At 39.3% G+C, this 24,681-nt stretch overlaps 2 protein-coding genes across 2 annotated transcripts; both read left to right on the top strand.

Annotated features, from left to right (window-relative positions):
• The first annotated feature begins 284 nt into the window (after positions 1-284).
• Positions 285-9,400, top strand: tbrg1 (transforming growth factor beta regulator 1). The gene is made up of 15 exons (XM_042486741.1): positions 285-330; positions 533-664; positions 2,502-2,559; positions 2,654-2,736; positions 2,878-2,914; positions 3,286-3,348; positions 4,180-4,416; positions 4,566-4,636; positions 4,849-5,090; positions 5,201-5,337; positions 5,645-5,791; positions 6,332-6,429; positions 6,566-6,676; positions 7,422-7,567; positions 8,274-9,400. Exons 2-15 carry the CDS (start codon positions 546-548, stop codon positions 8,303-8,305), a joined length of 1,581 nt encoding a protein of 526 aa, XP_042342675.1. The 5' UTR covers positions 285-330; positions 533-545; the 3' UTR covers positions 8,306-9,400.
• Positions 9,401-15,649: 6,249 nt separating this feature from the next.
• Positions 15,650-19,654, top strand: mmp13b (matrix metallopeptidase 13b). Its single transcript, XM_042486865.1, has 11 exons — positions 15,650-15,743; positions 15,914-16,024; positions 16,580-16,707; positions 16,808-16,956; positions 17,102-17,227; positions 17,313-17,468; positions 17,621-17,741; positions 17,879-18,012; positions 18,125-18,284; positions 19,168-19,271; positions 19,379-19,654. Exons 1-11 carry the CDS (start codon positions 15,654-15,656, stop codon positions 19,477-19,479), a joined length of 1,380 nt encoding a protein of 459 aa, XP_042342799.1. The 5' UTR covers positions 15,650-15,653; the 3' UTR covers positions 19,480-19,654.
• Positions 19,655-24,681: the final 5,027 nt, after the last annotated feature.

Here is a 24,681-nt window from a genome sequence, read left to right as displayed (position 1 = left end):
TTCCCAAAAGCTTCAAAACAAACGACACCGGATATCCGATAGAAATGCTACAATGAATAAGGTCCGATGTGAATCACGCACTTTAAGTTCCTCAATCTACCTTAATATTTCTTCCCGTTTCACATGTTGAACCAAATTATTTCTCATGCACATAGCTCCATAGATGAATTTAGTACAGCGGATGCTGGTGCTTGCTGGTTAACTGTTTACATTCAGCCACTCTGAATGTAAACATTGCGACGGGGACGACTGAAGGTTCCGGTTGACGCGCGGAAACAAACAAACAGTAGCACCGACTGCAAGAAGTGGGCTCGCAGCGGTTTCACAGAGGTGTGTTTTTGTTTGCTCACCGTCACTCTTATATATCATGTTATTAGCAGCTGTGTATAATTGGCTTGTCCTAGCTACACAATAACACAATTTGCACATTTCTGTGTGTGTGTTGCGTTGTTTACAGCCGCAGTGTTGCTGATGCTACTAGGTGCGTTACATGTCGACGTGAAGAGAAAATACATGTTTCTGTTTTTTACAGGTCCCTGTCTCCTATGGAGTCACTCAACACTTTTGAATCTGAGATGGAGGCTGATGGACAGGGAAACTACTCTCTGTTTCCTGCTCTGGACAGTATTGCAAGTCTGTCAGGGACCGCCGAGACACTGGAGAGGTTGTTGAATATAATGTGATTTTAAAACACGGCGTCATGTTTGTCGTGCCATGCAAGTGTAGACTTACTGCAAATAGATTTAGGCAAATAAAACGTGCAAAATGTAATGCACCCATTTAGATTGCAACGTGGGATTGCTGCAGAGAAGAGCACCTTATCTGTGTAGGTGACCCACTGAGCAATTTGAACGTTTAAAGGTGTTTCATAGATGTCTGTTATATGTGTATTTCTCTATAGACGTTGACATGTTCGATATTCATGGTTGAAAAGTGAAACTTAAGTAGATGTCTTGTCTTAGCCTAGATAAAAAAAAAAAGTAAATTGAATCTGTGTATATGACAAAAAACACAGAAGCAAAGTATGCACACACATCCAGTCCAAACCAACCAAACAAGAGTGAAAAGTAAAAAGACAACAAACAAAAAAAAAAGCTGGCACACTGCAGGGCTCCATTTATCACTTATTTATTTAATGCACCGAAGTGATGTTTTAAGCACAACCACTCATCACCAGACTGTCTGATAAAGAGTTTTTGTTTGAAATGTCACTTTTTTGCCTTTTTACTGATGATAAAATAATAAATATTCATAATGTATACGTGGGGTTATGCAGGACTTTTATTTGTATTTATTGTTTATTTTGAAATATGGTCTAAAATTGTGCTGTATGTAGCTGCTAAAGTCTGGTCTATAACATGGATAAAACTGAGAGACAATGTTAAAATGATGTCTGTTGCTCAGTGGGTAGTGCTCACAGTGGAACCCAGTCATAATTCAAATCAGATATGATAATTTTATTCTGTATTATCTCCCACACAACAGAACATCATTACTTTACACTACGGTTCTATTTCATTAGAGTTTCCTTTCCTTTCTTAACATTATTTGTTGTGAAGCGATCACACATATTGAGTCAAATATCTAAGTTATATATTTGATATATTTATTTAATATCACCAGTATCTCTCACAGTGCATTTGCCTTTGCTGATATGATTAGTCTAGTGGTGCTGTTGAATTGGGCCTCTATGTAGATGCTGCTTTGTCCTGGAGTGCATATATAGATCTTGTTTGTAGTAAGGTACAACAGTGTATTTATTTTTTTAGGAGACTGAGGTCATTTGGAGCCAAGAAATAGATTCTGTTATTGAATTTCCAATCTATAACTCAAGGTTTTATACAGTATGGATCAGTGCATGGTACTGTTGTCTCTCTGTTCAGCTTAAAGCTAGACTGGCTAGACTGCTGCGGATCAGCTTGAAGATTGTGGGTGAAGCATTGAGTCAAGTTTCCAAACTGCTTATACTCCTAGAATGTTTTCTCTGGCTGGTAATATTAATCTGATCCCTTTTACACGTTATGTGCAGAGTATCAGCTTTTGCCGTCACATAGGAGATTTAGAGTCCCACAGGCTCGACTGAACAGGTTTAGAATTTCTTGTGTTCCTCAGTCTATCAACCTATTAAATCAGAAAATGGCTTCTGAGTAGCCTCAGTGTGCCTGAGTCGAACACCGAATGTAATAAGTAATGAGTAATATGTTCCTCTGCTTCCACTTTTTTTTTATGTCTGTTAAGTTTCAGTGTTTGTTGTATGATTTTGTTGTTTGGTTAAATGCTGTCAGTATTTATGTGACGCTGTTGACATCCTGGTTTTCAAGACAAATTTCAGAATTATTCCTGACACTAAAGTGAAAACTAATCTCATCTAATTATTGACTACAATATGGACAAATACGTGCTCTGGAATTATGAGATTTCATAACTAATGATTTTCAAAAGTACCAGTATTCCCAATAATGTTACACTGCATGATACTTAACCTTTTTCTCTATTTGCAGCGAACCACCCAGTGAAATCGCAGAGAAGCCAAACCTCACGTGGCTTGATGCTGCACAGGTATCTGCCATTTATTTATCATATTTCATTTTGGTGTTATCAGTGACATTTGTCAAGTGTTAAGTGTTTATTCTTTACCCTTTCTCTCATGTAGATTGTCTTAGAAGAAGCTGGGCGTCCTATGCACATTAAGGAGATTAAACAGAGAATCATCGACAGGGGACTTGTTCAATCCAAGTACAGCAATCCTCTCAATTTACTACACAACTTATGTGTTTACATGCCAAACTATGAGTCTTCAGTTTACTGAATAGACAGTAAACTTGTTTCAGAGTCTACATTTAGACGACGCTTATCTTGTTGTTCTCTCCTTGGTAGTGCAAAGTCAAGCCTGGAGGCTGTAATGTACCGTGAGGTAAGAGGGATTTTTATGATGCAGTCTGACAGCAGCCTCTGCTGTTGAGTATAATAACTTGCACCGTCATTTAACATTTGCATTAGTTCAGCTGATACAGTACATGCATCATCTCTATTTCTGTTGCTGTTTTTTTCCTTCTCCATGTTTTTCCATCCTGCTTTGTTGGCCTCATTTCACAACTTTTAGAAGAGGCAGAGATTTCTGCGCTGTTACTAAAAACAAAACATGCTCTGTGCTTAGATGCAGAAGCCTTGAACCTGCTGTATCTAATAATGGTGGAATGAATCTAAATTGACCCCCGGCTTTTCGCATTCAAATTTGGCTTTTCCAGCCCAGTGCATTGGCTTCAGTCTCACATTATGTTTCAGACACAAAAAGGCAGCAGGAGATTCAAGAGGATTGAGAACAGAAACGGAGTCTTTGCACTGCTGGTGAGTTATGTAGGCGCTAATGCCAATTTCACACAAAACTCAAATATGTTATGGGATACTGAAATTGCATTTGACCTTGGTCATAGATAAATACTGAGGCATTGCTTTTCACAAAAGATCTTGGTCCTGAACTGTGGTTCGATACATGTCACTGCCGAGCATAATTATATCACATAGACAAAATATTTTCATGTTGAAAGTGTATGGCTAAATACGGTGCTTTGCAGTGGGGAATCAATGCTGTCTGATAATCTGGTGCAATGCAGGATAATTTATTTTCTTAGGTAAGTGCAGAATTTTAAAGCAGAGACAGAGTAAAGTAACTCCTAATATCTAATTTTAGTTACAGTACTCCCCAGAACCATTACGGCCATTATAATACTTCAGCTGCTTTAGTACCTGTAGTTGCACCATAGAAGCTGACCTTGGAAGTTGAGCAGTGTCGGACCTGTGTTAAACATTAGTCAGCAGCGGGATCTTGGAGCCATGTTGGGCAACTCGTTTTGACAAATGCACAATTTGATCTCTGTTTCAATGTAAAATTTGATCTAAAATGGAAATCCTCCTGGAGGAGTTCTGAGATAATGTACAGCAGACATTTTTTTGATTTAAGTTTCTTTATTTTTGAAGATCTCGTGCACAGATTGTTTCAGTAACTTTAATGTTTTTCATATAGCAGTTTATGTGTGAGCTCCATCAGTGTTATTTTATTGTTTGCATTGAAGTCTGTATTTTCATTCATCATCCTGAAAGCAGCTAAAGCATTAGTCTCAGGTACTCGTGGTGCACATTAATAGATCTGTCTCCCTCCACCATTTTATTTCCTCACAGACTGATGAGGAGAGGCAGCAGGCCCTGCAGGCTTTCACTGCACAGTCTTTCCTTGGGTCTCCGCAGCAGAATACCGTCTCCAGTTCTGGCTCAGGTGCTTCAGCGCCTGCCTTCCCATCCCCAACCAGTTCCTCAGAGCATAGGACCAAGATGAAGAGAGGTCAACGAAAAAACCATAACGAAAAGTACCGACTCAAGTACCTTAGACTACGCAAAGCTGCCCGCTCCATGATATTTGTGAGTAAAATGTTTAATCAAAGATTAGTCCTATTTTAAGTTTTCGGTCACGTCATGCATGTATGGAATGATATTTTTTTATCAAGTTTAAGTTACTCTCAGAGCCAGTTTGGATACACAGCTCTTAATTATCAGTGTTTTGCCCAAAGGAGAATGCAGCCCTCTGTGATGAAGTTGCTCACTTAGAGGAGAAGTTTTTGAGAGCAAAGGAGGAGCGGAGGTGAGTGTTTCAGCTATCCAAATGCTTCCCATAATGATCTAAAAAGAATGTTGTTTTCAGAACGGACCTTCTTATTCATGTCACTTTATCCTGTTTTTTTTTTTTTTTTTTTTTACTTTTGTACATAATAGATGTGCTGTTGTGAAAAAAAATGGGATTCATGTCATGTCACCATTATTAAATAAACAATTTATATTCATATTCATTTTCAGGTTTTTACTGAAGTCATTGTTGCAGTACCAGTCTTTGTCAGAGGGGGAGATACTGCCAACACCTAGCTCAAGCTCTCATCCTCCTGTGCCGCCTGCAGCATTAACCTCAGGTCCTGCAGGAGCTTCAGGCCTGTCTGGGGGCCATAACCTGACATCAGTGGTATCAGCAGGGGAAGAGGGACCTCTTAAAAAACCCAAGAAGGAAAGGAAAGAGCGAGGCAGGGAAAATGGGAAGGAGGAACGTGAGTGTCATGGTGACGTATTAGTGCAAATGAAATTGAAAATATAAGTGATTTGAAAAGCTTACATCCAACTTTTAAGACAGTTGTTTTATCGTCTCACGTTTCTCCAGTTCCAAAGAAGATATCTAAGAAGAGGAAACTAGCAGATGGATCTCGCAAACTGGTTCAGCCCATCCCTCTGGACTCATCTGGTCGTCCTGTCTTTCCCATCGTACTGGGAGGTTTAACGGTCTACAGCCTGGGAGAGGTAAGTGACTGATTTGACTTATATTCTTTCACTTCATTATCACCATGGTGAAAACACGGCAAGCCTCTCAACTCCAGCCTCACTTTATAGTATAGTAATCCTGTTTATAGTACAGTAGGATACAAAAAAGTAACTTAAGTACCGAGTCATACATGCTCTTTTCTGGCTATGACAAGTTAAATTGTCCATCAGATGCTTGTTCAATAGATAAATATTAGGTCTATTACACAACAAAATGTTGATAAAGTGAAAGCCTTTTTAAAAGCTGGCACTAACGACCAAATGCAAACTTTTTACTCCTCTCCAGATCATCACAGACAGGATGTTGTTCCATGATGAGTGCGCCATCTACCCGGTGGGCTTCTGCAGCACTCGAGTCTTTGCCAGCATGAAAAACCCCGACCAGCAGTGCCTCTACACCTGCCAAATCAAGGATGGAGGAGGAGGTCCACAGGTACACACAGAATAGTTAAAGTAGAGTGTGCCAAATGTCCGTCATCATTCTTTTGACCCTTTTTTATAGGCAAATAGTATTTAAAGAAAATGAATTTAAATAAAGGGAAAAAATTATCTCTGTAGATCCAACGGGAACCTAATAAAACTGCTGTTTACTACCTTTTTGATTAAAGGTCCAGTGTGTCCACGATTAGGGGCATCTATTGGCAGAAATTGTATATAATATTCATCACTATGTTTTCTTTCATTTGTAATCTTCTGAAAATAAGGATAGTGTTTGCGTTACCTTAGAGACATTTATGTCTACATACTGAACAGGACCTTTTCCACAGATTCTGCCATGCTGTTCCACAGTAGACCAGAAAGGACTAACCAAACTCTGGCTCTACATAGGAAACAGTTTTAGTTCTGCAGCCGCACTTCTAGATGCCAAGTCCTGCACACTGGACTTTAAAGTTATGTTCATTTGAAATGGTAAAAATGAAAATGGTTTTCAAAAAACCATACTGAAACATGCAATCCAATATTGTCCCCCAAGTTTGAGATTGTGCCTGAAGAAGATCCTCAGAATGCCATCGTGGCCTCCTCAGCACTCACATGCCACTCAAATCTGCTGAAGGCCATCGCGTCTGTCAGGTAACAAAGGTCACCACAAGTATATTAATGATTATTATTATTTTATTATTATTATTATTATTATTATTATTATTATTATTATTATTATTATTATTATTATTATTATTATGACCTCTTTCAAAAATCCTTTTCTTAGTTCCAAGTCCATGCCACCAATTGTGCCATCGGGAGCTGACTTCTTTGGCTTCTCACACCCCACCATCCAGAATCTCATCCAGAGTTGTCCCGGAGCACGCAAATGTAGCAAGTAAAGTCAATACACTACATGCACTTTACATGCAGAATATTCTTCAAAAATATGATTCGAGATTTCTTTTCTATGGACGCATAGATTTGCCAGGCCAGGAAAAAAAATCAGTATCATGTAATAAAATGAGGATTTTTTGTTATAACAAGACATTTTTCACATTTTTCAAGATATTTTTGTACTATAACAAGAAACTTTTCATGTAATAACATAATTTCGTATCACATAATAACATTAAACATAACCTAATGTTATAATGTGAAACTCCTAAATGAGGAATGATGTTATGTCTCATCTACAGGACTTGATGAAGTTGTGCTTCATGATGAAGTTGAGAAATATTGAGATTTTGCTGTTAATGAGCATGGTGGCTGATACTGTGAAAAGTATGCACATTTTAGCTCTACACTAAGAAGGAATTTTAACTATTCTCTGACAAAATCTGCAGAGAGAGGCTGTAGGAATAGCTGTTATCATAGATCATCCACTGCGCTCAATAACAGCAAAATCTCGCCACATCAAAGAGCGCCCTGCAAGTAACATGTTGTTATACATGAAACAATGCGTGCAAATTAATATATTTCAATCACATTAATACGTATATTCCCCTTGCTGAGGTTTAGCCAGCTTACATTCAGTATAGTTTTAGATTTATCAATGAAGTGATGGCTTTTTGAAATTTTAATGTAATAACATGATCTTTTAATCTAATCACATAATGTATTTTTTAACTTTGTTAATTTAGCTACCGATGGATACGTTTTGAGGTGTGTCGCCCTGGTGATGGCCAGGTTCCTCACAGCCTATCAGAGGACGATGCCTCAGTCAACTTTGAGGCCTACCAGAGACACCAGGGCTTTGATGAGAACATCAAGACGGAGCACATAACAGGTTAAATATTAGTTTTCTAAACTGGGGATTTCTTTCTACAGCTTGGATGTAGATTAAGCACAGGTCTTTAGACTTGCCTATGCTGTGTGACCATTGCTATTGACCTTTTACTCATTTTTAGCTTTTTACTGTATATTGTTTACTTATATCCTGATATTTTGCTGTATTATTATTGTTGTATCAGCAAGATGACCTTGAGTGTCCTGAAAGGTGCCCATAGATAAAATATATTATTATTATATATTATTATTATTGCAAATATACATATACAGTTGCTTTAAAATGACATGTCCACTATGGGATAAAGGCGCTCTAAGAAATGATTAATAACTGAAACAAATGATGGTGCCTTTGAAGCCCAAATATATCGCCTTGGCTCTCCTCAGTAGAAGTACCAAGAAATGTCATATTCAAGTAAATGGATGAGAGCATTGCTACAGGCCTCTGCAAATGAATTGAATTAAAAAAATTCATATTGATGGTGAATTTGAATAGACGAGGGAACAATCTGCAGTTTTTAAATATTATATTCATAGTTTCTTTAAAAACGTGTTGGATGTAATTGTTCACACTCACAGCAGTAACATAAGTACACTTGTCAGTGTACATGGACCTCATTGTACTGGCTAGATAGCAATTTATGTTGTAATGATACTGATATTTGTGGTTTGTTTTGGGAAAACATAAAAATATATATATTTTACAGGCTCTTTTGATGATGATTTGACTTCAGCATGAGGTTGTGGTAACACTGAAACGTGATGAGAGACATGCAGGAGACCAGGATCCAGGGCAGGAGCATGGGTCTCTGGCCTTCCACTCCATAACGGCCCCCTGCTAGAGTCTCTGGTGCCCTCCTGTGGTACCTCTTCAGTGCACGTAGCTTCTTGATTTTGATGAGTGGTCTGACCTTACACTGTAGTGGTCACTGTGGTTTGAATCTCAGTGGTTGTTCAGCAATTACAGTTACTCAGCATTTTGATTGAAGCCTCTTTTTGGGGTGTTTTATTTTTGGACTTGCAATGTGTGAAGATTAAATTATAGTTTCAACAGTGTACTGTATCATTTCTGATACGTCTTTAGCATCTGTGTAATCTAAATCATCTATTTACTGTAAACTGTTGCTGATTCATACTGTGGCTCACTGACACATTGCCATTATACTGCATTTCATTTATATGTCATTTTTGTCCAAAGAGACTTAAAGATGTGTTCCATGCTTTTGCTTGCCAAAATGTTATTACGGCTCTCATGTTTCCTCAGTTTGTGGCCAATAAGTGTGATAATACAGAATGTGAAGCTGTTATGGTTTGAGTGGGCGATACTTATTCGATACTTATTCGACCCCATCACACACTACAAGTTTACATGTGTGTAAAGGTGTGAATGCAAATATTGTGTCCTCAATACTTCTTGAGATTTTATCGCTCAGACCACATTCAGAGGTGGTCTGGGCCATATTTGGCTACAATCTATCAGTAGTGTGTATGCAAATGTCTCCTGAGCCATACTGAGGGACCTCTGACCTCTTTGCTTAGCTGACTCCCTGATGCAAAACTTTCTGTTGCTGTAGTTGCACAGGTTATGCCCGGGACACACTGACTGTGTGAGCAGCGCATGAGCATCGCGGAAGCTGTTGGGTTTTTTCGGCACTGATGTTAACAGATTAGAGCAGCCACGCTGCCTGAGTGAGCAGCGCATGTCTCAGATGCTTCACAGCTGTGGCACATCTAGAGAAACAGAGGCTCACAGATTTTTGTTCCATGTCACATGCACGGTTGTCAGCAGTAATAGACAGTGAAAATGGTGTTTGGATAATTATATTGACATTATACCACCTTTTACTGCAGTTTCAATGTCTCAATTTTTCACAAACATGAGGAAATAAAAATATATCTGTTTTACTCAACCTTTCTTGTTTCCGTTTCAAAATAAAAAGCCCCCTGACAATGTTTGTGTAGACAGATTCCCTTCAGGTATTGACACAGGGCTTTTTGTTGTGAAATATTTGCAGGACTGTGTTGGTGTCAATGCAGGAGCTAATGCACAGATAGCAAAGTAAATGAGTGGAATATGTGCCTATAATGGAAGAAATACAGTACTCACAGCAGCAGACAGCTCTGCAGCAATATTGCAGCAACAACGCTGCCAGAACGAGCAAGACACAGCAGCTCTGCGAGGTTGCTGTCACACGCTGCTTACGTATGCAGTGTGTCCTGCATCAGACAAAGTGCTTAATGACGGTCTCTGGTGCTGCTCTCCTCCCAGCTTACTGTCAGTTTAATATCTGTCCAGTCTGGGCAAGGTAATGCAGCAGCACCTGTTAAGTAGTTGAGGAAAACTCACACTAACACCGAAAAAGCTCTACTCAGCTGTTAAACACATAAACAGTTTTTTGGTATCATTTGCCATTTGATGCAGCCCTGTTACTGTGAGAGTGGGCGGATTCGCTCTCTGGCTGCAAACTTATAAATTGGCACTGAAGTGTTTATATAGGCTGATGCATGTGGAGTAGTCTTCTGACACCAGGTGTGAACAGACCACCAGTCTACTTGTGATTAGATCACATAGGACGCAGTTTAATACCTGGTCTGAACATGCTCAGAGGGTCACACTGTACAGTCTATTTGCAGTTATGATAAAGGCTAACATGTTAGCAAACATCATTACGTATAGGTTCAGGAGAGACATGGATTTAATTGTTACAAAACAGGCAGTCTTTGCAGACAGACTCAACAAACAGTTGAATAAAACTGACATTATGGTGGAGCGTTCCACACTTGGAAAAAACTATGGTGAAACCTATTGCAAGGGTAAAAGGTCATATTAAAGCCCATTATCTAAATCGATTTGTGTTACTCTTTCAAGTCAGTGAATCGAACTGGTGCACAAAACAAAAAAAACATATACAGATCCTATAAGTGCCCTCACTAGAGGGCTTTTATTGTGGCATTTTTTGAAACACCAGCTAGTGGCACACAACAAACATTCAGTTAGTCACCAAATACATACTTAATGTACACTGCACATTTATGGTGATCTTGTAGGTGGATCAAAAGGAGACACGCTCCATTACGGCTCCACAAATGAGGGTTTGTTTGTTTTTTTCATTTCTTTACATTGTTCAGGGTCAACTGTAGCATCAGGAAAATGTAAATGATACTTCCATTTCATGACTCACTTTCTAGAGAGGGGCAACTGATTCATTAACCCTTGCATGGATAAGGACATACTGTAAAAACTGTGTGAAAAATGTGTGAATGTATGAAGAGACAGTAGTTGTACACCTTGTTGTGAGAGGTAACTAACATACTGCAAGTCAATAGGGTCTGATCTCTTCACAATAAATAAAACAATTAATAACTGATTTGCTTGATGAGACCAGAAATTAAAACCAACCAACATGTTATGTCAAAGAACCATTTCCATGTGAGAACACAAGTCATCACTGTTCGTGATGCTCGTCCATTGGAGCACATACATCATCTTTCCTCTGACTCAACAGGGAAGTGGTTGATTTATTGAATCAATTTATGATTCACAGTGGGTTCTACTCATATGATGAGCGCTAAGTTGCAAAAGTAGTGGTTCAGTCTATTTACACCAGTTCCAGGCAGTGTAGTTAACAATAAAACCCAAAAGGCTTTGGGTTGGATGTTACCAAAGTGCCGATCTATCGTGAGATGCAGCACAGAGGGTCTCAAAAGGGAATGAAGGCAATGACCACTAAGCAACACAGCTGTGCGACCAAAACTCATGAATTGCATGAGATATTGTGACATTGACCACTTCCTTTTGTGTCACAGAAGGGATGATGTAGGATGATGAGGTACCAGATGAGAGGGGAGGAGAAAGGTGACTATAGGTCACATAGCAGTTAATCTGGTGCATCTGGTGTGTGTATCTGTATACACAGGTATGTTTATTAGTGACTTTTTTGAAGATATTTTTAGTGTGATGGAAGGAGCGAGAGGGGATGACATGCAGCAAAGGGCTGTAGGCTGAAGTTGAACCTTCAGCCGCTGCAGCAAGGACACAGCCTCTGTTCACGGGGCACCCGCTCTACCAGATGAGCCACTGGGTGCCCCTATTGAGGATTTTTATAATGCCTAGTCTTGACCTTATGATATGGGTATGAGTTATGGGCTGCTTTCTTCATACAACAGTTTGTCTGTTGTTAATACATACAAACAACCATGACGAGGGAACAAGTTCTGCAATATCTGCAAATAAAGACAAAAACATGCAGCTTTCGATAAACATCTAACATATCAAATTAGCTGTTTTCAGCTACCGTAACACTTTATATGTCAATATGAGTTAGCAATAAACAACCAAATATGATACTATATTGTTTATGATAGAGTGAGGGTGTGCATTGACAGGAAATGCAGACCTGAGGTTGCTTGGGCAGGTAGTTGGAGCCTGGGACTGACAAGACGAAGGACAGGAGACAGGAACCAAAACGTGAGCAGATCAAACTGCAGGGAACAGGAGACAGGGTCAGTCAGGGGAAAGCAGGTAACAACAAGCAAACAAGATAATTATGCAGGTGAAGTGGCTTGAAGCACAGTCCACTGACAGGTAGCAGAGACTACAGTCTGGCAGACAGTAAGAGAGAGACAAACAGTGAAGTGCTGAAGAGTTTGATGAAGGTATAGGCACCTAATAAAGGTTGATGAAAGGCTGGAAAGTAAAGCTGAGCATTTCAAGCTTTGCATAGAGAAAATATATAGTATTGGAAATGTTTTTTCTTGCTAGTTATAACATTTAATTATTCATGCAATATCTGACAATCTCATTTTCTGCTGTCTAAAGAGCATTACAGCCTTATCAGACTGCCAGCATGGCCGTAGACAAAGTGACAACCTCCAAAGCTGGAAAATGAAGTCAATGCAGATGTGCCAAAAACTGCAGTTCCTTCAATGGCCACTTGAGGCTGGCTCCAAAACAGATAAAATCCCCATGGACCCGCATATTAAAATGGCAAACTTTACAGCAGGAATTAATATCTTTACATAGTCTGTTGGTTTACAACCTGGTACAAAAAAAATGTTTTTTTAACATGCATTATAACTTAATAGGAGTGATTTATACACACACACACACACACACATACAGTGCCTTGCGAAAGTATTCGGCCCCCTTGAACCTTTCAACCTTTCACCACATTTCAGGCTTCAAACATAATGAAATATGGTTTGTGGACTCCCATTTTAAAGCCTCGCTGTCTCCATCTTGTTTTGGAGCAAGAGGGTGACCATATTTGGGCATGAGGAGACTGTAGTAGTGGCCATCACAGACAGCCTGTCACTTATATATATATATATATATATATATGTGTGTGTGTGTGTGTATATTTATATATATACTTACAGTCTCTACTTTTTGCCCTTTCTGCCTGGACAATATATAGGTCATAGGACACAATTTTTATCCTTTGAGTACAGCCAGTGGACCACAAGACAGATCAGTGGTGTGTATGTTTCCATATATTTTTTTTTTTGTGTGTGTGTGTGTTTGTCTGTGACGTTTTAAAATAACAGCAAAAATCCCCCAGTTGCTAACTTCCCCTGGCATGAGTCAGGAGCACTCCGTTAACCACCGCCTAAACAATGATGTTATTCCAAAAAATTTTTGTCTCCACAGGATGCTTAAGTGTTAGTTGCACATTACACATGATATCGCTAATGAGGTGCAGATGAGCATTCTTTTTTCCGTGATGTTTGTTTCGTGCTCCTTTATGACGACAAGTGACACCAACTGTTTATAATTTGTACATCTTAATGCAATACATGAGGTTTGGTTCTCTGTGGCAGCGCAGCAGCTTTATACTTTACTCCAACACATCATTGTCATTACAAGACATTTTCCAAAAGTAGGCTATGTTGATAATAACTACAATTTGCAACACCGTCAAATTGTTCTGTAAAATGTCAAAACATCTCCTTATTGTTGTCAGTGCACAATTTGAAGTACTATAGTGACTTTGTATCCAAATATGAACCTAAAAAAAATGCAACGACATTATATGATCGATTTACTTAAGGAAAGTGTTAACTATTTTAAAGTATACAATTGTAGTGGTTATTTACCAACATTTTTTAACTATGTAGAAGCTGAAGTATTTCGTTGTTGTGGCAGGAACAAATAATTATATACCCTAGTTGTGTCACACAGACACAGATGGTGTAGACACAGTAATAAACATAACATGTCTTTACCTGCCTGTACTCAAGAGACCTACAGGTCCCTATACTCAGTGTCTGGAACATTTTTCTCAAGGTCTTTTATAGCCAAATATCATTTTGAACATCAGCAATGCCAAACTGAAGTGCAACCTAAACTTACCAACACCTTGTCTTTTAAATCGGTATTTTTATCTCTGTAAGAAACATTGTTGTTCCTGATGAAGTTAATCTAAGTGTGAAGTTCGCCTCCCTTTCTTTTCCAACCCAGTGTTCACCCTTCAGTGTTACAAGTCGAAGTCTACAGCCACGCTGTACATGTTGGCACAGCAGTACTTTGGGCTAAATGCTTACTGAAAGCTAACACGCTTTCATGGCTTTGCTCATATACTGATGTTTTGCAAGTATTATGCTCATATATATCGCAATTTTAGATGAGTACGTTACCATGCTAACATTTCTGAATAAGCTCAAGACACCAAGTACAGCAGAGGCTGATGATAGTGTTATTAGTTTTGCAGGCATTTAGTCATAAACCAAATTAGTGGACCTGATGATAGCGTTAAATGAAAAGTTAACCCTAAAAACAAAAATGCATTTTCTTTTTCTCCTGCCTGTGGTACTGTTTAACAAGCTAGATTATTTTTGGTGGGAATTGCAGTGTTTGAGATGTCTGTCATAGATCACCATCACCAACACCTGAGTAAGACGCCATTAATGTTTACATCTCACACGGTCATAAGCAGGAGCCTCTCGTCCATGAGTAGATGCACACTTCTCTCTGCACCCTGATATGGTTGCTGCTCACGTCTGTGGTCTGTGGATTATCTTGAGTAACCAGGTTGTGTCTTTTGAAAAGAGACATTGCTGCTTATTTTTTGAGAAGTGTTCTTTTGCGCTTTGAGCACCACAATCTTTGACCTTCTGTAGAAGTAAACTGTGTGTTGTCATAATTCAGAATTCAGTTGGTCATGTTTGTTGTAATCACCAAGGTTTTCATGCCGTGATCAAATGTCTTCCAGATTACAGTTCTCTATTTCTGAGAAAACTAGGATCATTTGCATAATCAGTTTCTCATTTACGCTCTGTGTAATGGTGACTCTGAATCACATACTGATGGACAGCTTTGGAAAACACCGCATACATCAGGAAGAGCTGATTTTTATTATTACCAAACTAACACTAAGCAGAACATTTACTTCATAGTTTGTCAGAACAAGAGAGCTCACGTTAGTCGTATAAAACATAATGTCATGAAGGACATGTAGATTTAAATGTCATGTTTTCATCATCTCTGTTTCTATTTTGATGGCGTTTTTTTAGTCACGTGTCCTAAAACGTCCTCACCTAAAATAACAAGACACGGAATGACTATCATGAGACCAGCAGCAGCATTAAATATTTCCCAAATTTCCCTTTTTTTTGTATTATAGCGAGCACTGTAAAGAATATTGGCCTATAGATTATACCAGATTGTGACATTCTTATTAATGTTAAGTCCCAGAGTATGTTTTACCAAAAGGGTCATGTCTTCTAGATCAAAAGACTGACATGTTATACCTTTTTTTTCCTTTTTTTTTCAACAAAGGAATTAGAAGCACATCATTTGCCTCACAGGCATTTTCAATTAATATATTAGAAACTCTTTAAGTCATGGCAGTTTGGGATGTGGGAAATGCTTTATCTAAGCATTTTAGGTAAGTTCAAAGGAGTACAGTCAAACCACAGTGTGTGTAGTTTTACAGATACAAGCACATTCTTACAAAGGAGGAAGTGGCTAGGTGCTTTTACATGAATCACTGGGGCCCTTTGAAAAAAAGTGGACCCAGAGCACTATAAATACCCTTCAGAGCATCTTGACCCCAATGAGAGGTTGGGACATCGCAGAGACAACAACAATGATAGCTCTGTTGCTGCTGGCGCTGGCTGCTCACTCCTTTGCTGTGCCTCTGCCTTCAGAGGACAAAGACGACTTGCTGTTAGCAGAGGTAAGATCTGAGCTCTAAAATTCAGACAATGTTTAGTCTTGTATGCTGTGGCTTTTTTGTCATAATCTGTGAAAAAAAGACTCCACATATTATTTGAGTTGAGTAAACCACACCTTTTTTTTTATACCATTATGACTGTCATTCAGCTTCTTTTCTCTTATAACAAACAGAAGTACCTCCGTCGGTTCTATGGCCTTCCAGCTGGTCTCCAAGGTCGACAGAGGTCGTCAGTTGCCTTTCAAAGCAAGATCAAGGAGATGCAAAAATTCTTCAAACTCAAGGTGACCAGATTCGGAAAGTGGCATTTGCTTTTGTATATTGATATTTTTTAGTTTAGCTGAAAGAGAAATTCAACTTTAACATAAATGTAACTTTAAGGCATAAGTGATGGACCCTGATGTGTGTTTAAGATTTTTAGTGTAACATGTTACTCACTTTGAAACACAATCATTGTTGGTTTTAATGGTACTCCTCACAAAGCTGGACGTGCAGAAAATATTTTGGTTCACACTGAAACTGTATTTTTTGGAAGGCGGTTAAAGAAGTTGAACAGGTCTGAGCTGATTTACCTTTAATGCCATTACAACAACTTTTGTTTGGGACTTGCTGAGCTGATGAATAAAAATATCACAAATGCATAAGAGATAACATAAAAACAAAATATACCATGAAAAATCGAAGTTTACCATTTAAGAGTAGGAACGGATTGCCCTCTGTTGAACCACTTAGAAGAGGTAAAGCCTTGATGAGGACTAACTCTGCTAATAAGTTACTGACAATGTCTACTTTGGTAACACGTACTCATGTAATGCAATTTTCTTCTCACTCCCTTAAAGGTGACAGGAAATCTGGATGACAACACTTTGGATCTGATGAAACAGGCCAGATGTGGCGTCCCAGACATCGGGGAGTACAACCACTTCCCTAGAAACCTCAAATGGCAAAATAATGAGGTCACATTTAGGTATGCATTAAAAACTATATTTTTGCTATGAGTTCAGAAAGTGAACACCAGTAACATTTATTCACTCTTTTTCCTTGTCGTCTATCCCCTGATGTTTCAGGATACTGAATTATACACCAGATCTAAAGAAGACTGATGTGGACAGAGCTGTCCGCAACGCACTCAATGTTTGGTCTGATGTCACCCCTCTGACTTTTAAGAAGCTGCATCAGGGCAATGCTGACATTATGATCAGTTTTGGATCAAAAGGTAATTCTGATATACTCTATATAAAAACACAAAAAAATACATGATGTTAGTGTTGTTGCACTGCCACTGCTGAAAGGGTAATCATATGCAAAGAATTATAATCCTTCTGATCCACATATTAAAGACTGTGTCCTTTATTCTGCAGAGCATGGAGACTACAATCCTTTTGACGGGCCTAATGGATTGCTTGCTCATGCCTACCCACCCGGCCAAGGCATCGGAGGCGACACTCACTTTGATGAGGATGAACACTGGACCAAAGACTCATCAGGTAAGAGTTATACACAGATGTACAACATACATGTATAGTTCACTGAACTGTATCTAATGATTAATACTGACATTTTTCTTTACAGCTTACAACCTGTTTATAGTGGCGGCCCATGAGTTGGGCCACGCCCTCGGTATGTCCCATTCTGCAGACCCGGGTGCCCTCATGTACCCCGTCTACTCATACACTACAGGCTACCCGCTGGCTGAGGATGACATTGAAGGCATTCAAGCTCTCTATGGTGGGAAAATACATGATCTGTTTTTAGATTTAAAAGTGCTCATAAACCTAACTACTTAAATTCAAAAATTGAATGCTGTTTTTTCAAATGGTAGCATTTTTGTACGGATATATTATGTGAACTATGCATTAACACCAGGTGTTCAATCACAGGCCCAAACCCAAACCCAAGGAAAGTGAAGCCAAAGCCTGACGCACCAAACAAATGTGACCCCATGTTAAGTTTTGATGCCGTCACAGAGCTCAGAGGGGAAACCATCATCTTCAAAGACAGGTACCATGAGAACAATGATGGTGCATTCAAAATCAATAATTCATAAACTCTAGATCTTGATCATCATTGACCAGTCTGATAAAACCATAACCACAAGTGTGTGTGAGGAAGAGCTGATTAGCTGTATTTTGTCGCAGGTTCTACTGGCGTCTGCATCCTCAAATGCCGGAGCCTGAGCAGACACTGATCAAGTCAACATGGCCGTCCATCCCTAACAAGGTGGACGCAGCATATGAGAACCCAGAGAAGGATGTAGTCATGATATTTAGCGGTGGGTTATACATATTCAGTTACTGATATACTGATATTTATTTATTAATTTTTGCTTCTTCAGCACTATAGATACAATATTTGTTGACCAAAATCCTGCTCTGTTTCCACAGGGATCCGAATGTGGGCTTTGAATGGATATAACCTTGTGGATGGTTATCCAAAGTACATACACAAACTTGGACTTCCTAAGAAGATAAGGAAAATAGATGCTTCTGTGTACATCAGAGACACTGGGAAGACTCTGCTTTTCACTGATGAGGACTATTGGAGGTAATGTGATGAGTATCACGTCTCCATTAAGTTTGAAATTCTTTAACCTCCTAAGACATGAGCTTTTGTTTGGTATGCATTTTTAATTTGTCTGCATATGGGTTTTTTCTTTTACTTGGGTTTACTTTTATTGGTACCTATTAATTTGAAAACATTCCACATTAATTCTGAAAACTGTGCAAAAATGAGATAACAAACAGTGCAACATTTCTTTAATGTTTTGTACCTCTTGGGGTTAGGGGTTGCTGTTCAAGTCTAAAACTGTTCAAAAGTGTACATTTCGATGCCTGAACAAAGACAAAATTGCAAATAATGTTACATATGTAAAAGCCCTATGTTTTCATCATTTTGTAACTCTTGATGAAGTTTCCTTGCTCATTTTTTCAAGCAAGGAATGCCCCTTTTGTCTGTAGGCAGAGTCTGTCACAGCTTAATGGCCTGTATGAAATATTGTGATAATACAAAAACAAAGTCCCAATGTCCCCAAGCAAAAGCAAGACAACAAGTACTTTCTGATTAATGGGGTCCTTGCTTGTCCCTATTACTAAAATTGGTCAAATTTGTATGCCAAATAAAAATACAAACATTATTAAGCATAATTACATAAGTTTTAACCATAAAATTTGATGGTAGAGATAGCTGCCATCTTGTTTCTACATGGATTAGTGTATTCTGCTCTTGCTAGCACTGAATGGCACGTGCATTGTCCACAAACAAAGACAACAGGTCTGAGTTAAACTTAAAGTAAGCCTTAAGTTCAAGTATACGGTGCAGCAACCCCAAAATGTAATGTCCTCATATGAGGACGCAGGGTCGCAAGAGCTGAAAACAATATTTTTGTCATGTATTTGATTAACATGTTGCTTTTATGTGTCACCTTCAGCTATGATGAGGCAACAGGCACGATGGATAGCGGATACCCACGATCCATTGAGGAGGATTTTCCTGGGATGGATGACGAGATCGACGCGGCTAGTTATCACTATGGTAATATAAAGCCTCAAATATCTAATTTTCAAAAAACTTAACATTTTGTTTAAAGCACTACCACTACACTGCTTTACCTAACTGTTATTCTATCTGTTGCCTTTCAGGATACTTGTATTTCTTCCACGAACATATGCAGTACGAGTACAGCTACACCTCAAGGAAGGTCATTCGCATCATGAGGACCAACTCAATTCTCAACTGCTGATGAAGAAATCTGTAACTGTCAGCGATGGCTTGAACGTATATGTGGCTTTATTGTATGAACAGGGAAATGGGTATGTGTAGGTTTAACCTGTTAAAGTTAAAATTAAGGAAAAGTGTTTATTTTTATTAGTGCTGGACACATGTAGGTCATGCAGTCTAATCTGTCAGACACAGAATGCTGGAAAATGATTTCCTTAGATTTTTGCTATTTATTTATATCTCTATATTTGTACTGTAAGTTCCACTATTGACAGCAGGATCCTTAGCAGGTTAAGGTTCTTGTCAGTAATATTTTGGCTATTTGTGAGCTTATTATTCAACAGAATGTTTCACTAACATTACCATTTCAAGAAAGAGCTTTGCAGTTTAATATTTTCTGTCTTTGTCTTTATATTTTTGGTAACTGATATAAAAGCAGAGATTTTAAAGCTAGATTCATGATGTTGGTGTACAAGTGCTGAAGGTAACGTAATGTTTACTATTTAGTGACCTTTTGAGAAAGTTCCAATAATGCAAAATTGCACTTAAGGTGTTCCCCTTAATGTTGTTAAACTTTCACTGCACACTGACTTTTTTTGCATTTTGAGTATGCCAAACAGGAGGTTTAACACTTGACAGGAACAGGACTGTGTCTGAAAGATCCACTAACTCAAATCAGATTTTTAAACATACTGCTTTTACCAAATGTCATCATAGCACTGATGTATTTTTGACATACGTGACATATGTGAATTTTCTTGTCAGTATTTTCAAAAACTTTTTGATGTATTAAATAAAAAGTACTTCAACAAAGGCATGAGTGGGGTCTTTGGTTGTTTACATAGAACATATTTTAACTAAAATCTAATTATACTGTCTCACAAAGTATGTGTTTTTATGGAAAGTCAGATTGTGCAAATAATCATAAAAAGTAACTAAATCCCCCAGTTTTTGACTCCCTCCTCCTTGGAATGTGAAAAGAGTCTCAAAAGTGGGCAGGGGTCTAAGAGACGCACAGTCAATCGTGCTTCCTCTTGATCCACAGCACCTCCCTGTCCCCCGCACACACAGCGTAGTCAGTTGGCAACAGGGCGGTGACAGGTGGGTCAGTTGTTGATGAAAGCAGTCTCTTGCCATCAGGATCAGCCAATAGCAATAGCCAGGTTTCAACCTTCATACACGATGCATATTTCTAACAAGTCAACTTTATTTGTCTAGCACATTTCATACAACGTAGGCTCAATTTGCAACAAATATGCATGAAAAAAAATTAATTAGGATGCAAATGCATATATACATGCAGATACAAAGAAAAAGAGAAAAGAAAAAAGTAGTAGTAATATCAATAAAGGAATACAGATTGTTTAGTTCCCACCCACCTGCCAACATTGTATACCCAAACATATAGAGAGAGAGAGACACAGAGAGAAATGGAAGGACTAAGAGACAGAGAGATGAAGGCACTAACTAACCATAGACCTGAGAGAACAGGTGGGTCCTAAGTTTTCTTTTTAAAGACAATACAGTAGTTTTACATTTTATGTCATATAGGAGTTTGTTCCAGAGAGTAGGCCCATAATAACTAAATGCACCCTTACCAGATTTACCAGTTATCATGGGTACAGTTAGAAGACCAGTGTCTGATGATCTGAGAGCTCTGGAGGGTTTAAGCAGTGAGCAGGTCAGATGTATTTATGAGCTAAGCCATTCAGTAATTTGAAAAAAATGACCAATACTTTGAAGTCGATTTTATGGGAAGCTGCTGAAGCTATCTGAGGATGGGCGTAATGTGTTCGGTTTTTCTTATTCAAGTAAGCACTATGGCTGCAGCATTTTGGTAGTCCAGCAAGAGGGGCATTACAGTAATCTAACCTCGAGGAGATTGATGCATGAACCAATTTTTCCTCATCTGACTGAGACAAGATGGATCTGACTTTATTTTGTTGTGTTTTTTAAGTGGTAAAATCTTGTCCTGGTTACACTTGTTATGTGGTTTGTAAAATTTAGTTCTGAATCCAAGATAACATCTAAATTTCTAACCTGCTCATTGGGTTTCAGAGACAGTGAGATCAGTTTGAAGTAGATCTCCTGTCTCTGATTTCTAGCCCCTACCACAAGGATCTCAGTCTTATCTTTCCTAGGCTGTAGAAAGTTTTGGTTCATCCAGTGACTGATGTCACTAATACAGTCAACAAGGTCATTTATAGGGCTAGGTTATCATGTGAAAGTGATGTTAAGCTTAAGTTCTCCTTTCATCGGGAGTCGACGTGTATCACGGCAGTCGAGACAGACGTGTGATGACGTAGCAGCTGTAGGGCGGATGTGTTTATGTCCCTAATGAGAGCACCTGGGTGTCAGCTGACTGGGCACCTGTTGATCTTAACATGGACGACCTAACAACAAACACGGGGCTGTTGAAACTATCCTCAACTGCTGCTTCGGCGAACGACCCAGGGCGCACACCGTCAGAGGGGCAGCGTGGAGGTCCCGATGGTCCCTTGACTCTCGAGTGGGAACGAGCCGCAGTGGTGGCGTGTTTCCCTGGGCGTTGAAGGAGCCGGTCGCGGTGTAATTTAGGGCACGGAGGACTGGGGCCGCTCAGTTCCGGCCCATCCAAGGTATCGATGGTGTGCTCCGGGGATGGAACTTGTTCTCCAGGTGAACAGCCTCCGGCACGGAGCGGCGAGGGGAGCGTTTCCTGCGCAACTTTCCGCCCTTCACCATAGTCCGTGGCTCCGGTGCAGAACAGGCTCGGGACCTGTGGCTCCGAGTTTCACCCATGCGCCCTCTCTCCGAGCCGCTGGGGCATCAGCTTGGACCGACTCGGACCGGAGTGGTGTCGGAGCCCGGTGCAACAAGCGCTGCGGATATGGAGCAGCAGATATGTTTAGCCTGGGCAGTGGCGAGTGTGGAGAGCCGCATGAAGAGCTCGTCCTCCTCTTCACCCGTGGTAAAAGGAACCGGCTAGACGAGCCCAGCCAAACCAGCAGCCGCAACAGTAGGTCCAGAGCAATAAGGTATTTCTGCAGTCACTCATTCACAATCACTTTATCAATCACTTCTCAGTAAGAATCCACCGTTCACGAAAAAAGTCAAAAGCTGGCGACTGACTAGCATAGCCGCCAGGCTAAAAACAAACCGGGCAAGCTATCATTAGCCGAGGCATCCACAGCCAGCTGAGTGGCCGACTTATACCTTAAGATCCTGATACAGATACTGCGAATATGACAAGTACTAATACTACAAATATTTAGAATTGCAATTCTTTGCACTCAACACTACTAAATACCGAAATGTATTGCTTTTAAACTGAAAAACAAAGGTTTGGGGCTTTAGTTACTCCTGAAAGCAGATGGACTGTTGCTACTCAAAGGCTGGCGTGGTTACATATAATGCATTAGCCAGGTGTTACACATTTCAGCCAGACTGATGATGATGGCTATTTTGGCATGGGGTTTATAATTTGTAATATTTCTTGGAGCTTTCCTGCAAACCGTCCACTTATGTAACATTGCAGGGGGTTATTGACTTGGAAAGGTATGAAAAATGCATGAGAATTTGAGATGTAGATGAATGAATCTTGATTTCGAACATGTAAAAACAAAACACAATAAGAAGCAAACAAGCCTTACAGCATCTGTAATGAACAAAAACAAAACAAACAAAAAGTGGCCTACACATCAGTCTCAATAACAAATACTAAAGCCACTTAAACTTAAATATCACATGTTTAAAAAGAAGTAGGAAATGAACAACTCTCCCAGGTTTATATACAACCCAACAAAACTATATATAATCACAGGAATATTCAATAAACCCTTTCACACCAGACTCCAATATAAAGTTCTGCAAAAACTATACCAAGAAATGTTACATATACATCTACTCACTGTGACAGTCAGTGTACTGCAGTATTAGTGTGGCATTTCCTACCAGGAAACTGTAGTTCCCCACCTTTACCACTAGAGAGCACCCCTATCAACATGTTAAGTCTGGGAAGGGCTTGTAAAATAAGAGACGCTTATGGGACAAATAAAGTGAGATGCAGAAAAAAATTGTAATCCACAAGAAATATGCAATATCATGACAATATGCCACTGCTAGATGGCAGGTCTCTACACCACCAAGTGCTTCAATTAATCCCTGAGTTTAGATAATACATAAATAAATAAATAAAAGATCAGAGTTTGATTCATTAGTGCAGCAAATGCTGAGGAAAATTTTCGGCTCTGGCCATATTAGACTTGAGCATACCTTGCATCAAACAAACTAAGCATTAATTACATTAATAAAGAGCCATTACACACAGCATCTTCATCCTCCAGCATACTTTTACAACCTGAAGCCAGTTACGCTGACAAAATGATTAAGTGCAGGTGAAATGTTTATGAAAGTTAAGAATTTGTGTGAGCCATCAGGTTTTGAATGGTCAGTATCTCTCTCTAAAGTTTAGGTAACAGCGAAGCTTGAGCCAAGCAGCATAATCCACAGGCCCAATCATGTGGATGTAATTACAGTGCAGTGAAGCAGTCACCTCATTTGCTCATTTCCGAGGTATTGCCTAGTGTGGGCTGCGTCACCGCTCCACAAATCCTGTGTGTTCATCACCGGTGTTGGCTCTGAGAGTCTGTGATGCTTTATCTGAAAGTAATATGTCTTTTACGCAAGCCTTTTTTAAAATCAAATTAGGATTATCATGTCATTTGCATGTGTCGGAAATGACACTTTCACTTCAGTCTGCCACTTTAGAGTTCATGTGCTTAGAATAGAAATTGAAGTTTGGCAGTGGGCAATGCAAAATGAAGGGAGATGACAAAGGAAACATTTCAACAACAGAGCTCATTGTGTTTGGCAGACAGCACAAACTGAGGGAGGCTTCACTGATTCGGCTGTCTGCAGTCCTGTGCTGAAAATGGTTGACAATCCTTTTCCTGCAACTTTTACCTTGATTTTTATGATGTTTAGAGATGCAAGTTTGTGGCCTGGGAAAAAGCAAATTCAGTTTGCGAAGATAGAAGAAGCATTCAAAGTAAAATACAGCAGATGTAACATTTATAGCTTTCACTTACATATGTTTACTTCAGTGAGAGGATCACTTTGCCTCCTACACATGGATATGTTTTCACTTCTCTGGGGAAGTGAACAAGACGGTCTCTTGTCTCTAGATATTCATTACTGAAATGCTCTCGCTCTTTGGTGGCTTGCAGAAATTGAGCAACTTTTG

Source organism: Plectropomus leopardus, chromosome 5 (genome assembly GCF_008729295.1).
Source record: "Plectropomus leopardus isolate mb chromosome 5, YSFRI_Pleo_2.0, whole genome shotgun sequence".
In the NCBI taxonomy this organism is placed as follows: Eukaryota; Metazoa; Chordata; class Actinopteri; order Perciformes; family Serranidae; genus Plectropomus; species Plectropomus leopardus.
This window is presented reverse-complemented; position numbering and strand designations above follow the sequence as displayed.

Coding starts and splice junctions, on each gene's coding strand:
- tbrg1 (XM_042486741.1), top strand. CDS start 546: ATGGAGTCACTCAACACTTTTGAATCTGAGATGGAGGCTGATGGACAG. Junction 4,637..4,848: donor AGAGCAAAGGAGGAGCGGAG/GTGAGTGTTTCA, acceptor ATTCATTTTCAG/GTTTTTACTGAAGTCATTGT. Junction 5,792..6,331: donor ATGGAGGAGGAGGTCCACAG/GTACACACAGAA, acceptor TTGTCCCCCAAG/TTTGAGATTGTGCCTGAAGA.
- mmp13b (XM_042486865.1), top strand. CDS start 15,654: ATGATAGCTCTGTTGCTGCTGGCGCTGGCTGCTCACTCCTTTGCTGTG. Junction 17,228..17,312: donor CTGGACCAAAGACTCATCAG/GTAAGAGTTATA, acceptor TTTTCTTTACAG/CTTACAACCTGTTTATAGTG. Junction 18,285..19,167: donor ACTGATGAGGACTATTGGAG/GTAATGTGATGA, acceptor TGTCACCTTCAG/CTATGATGAGGCAACAGGCA.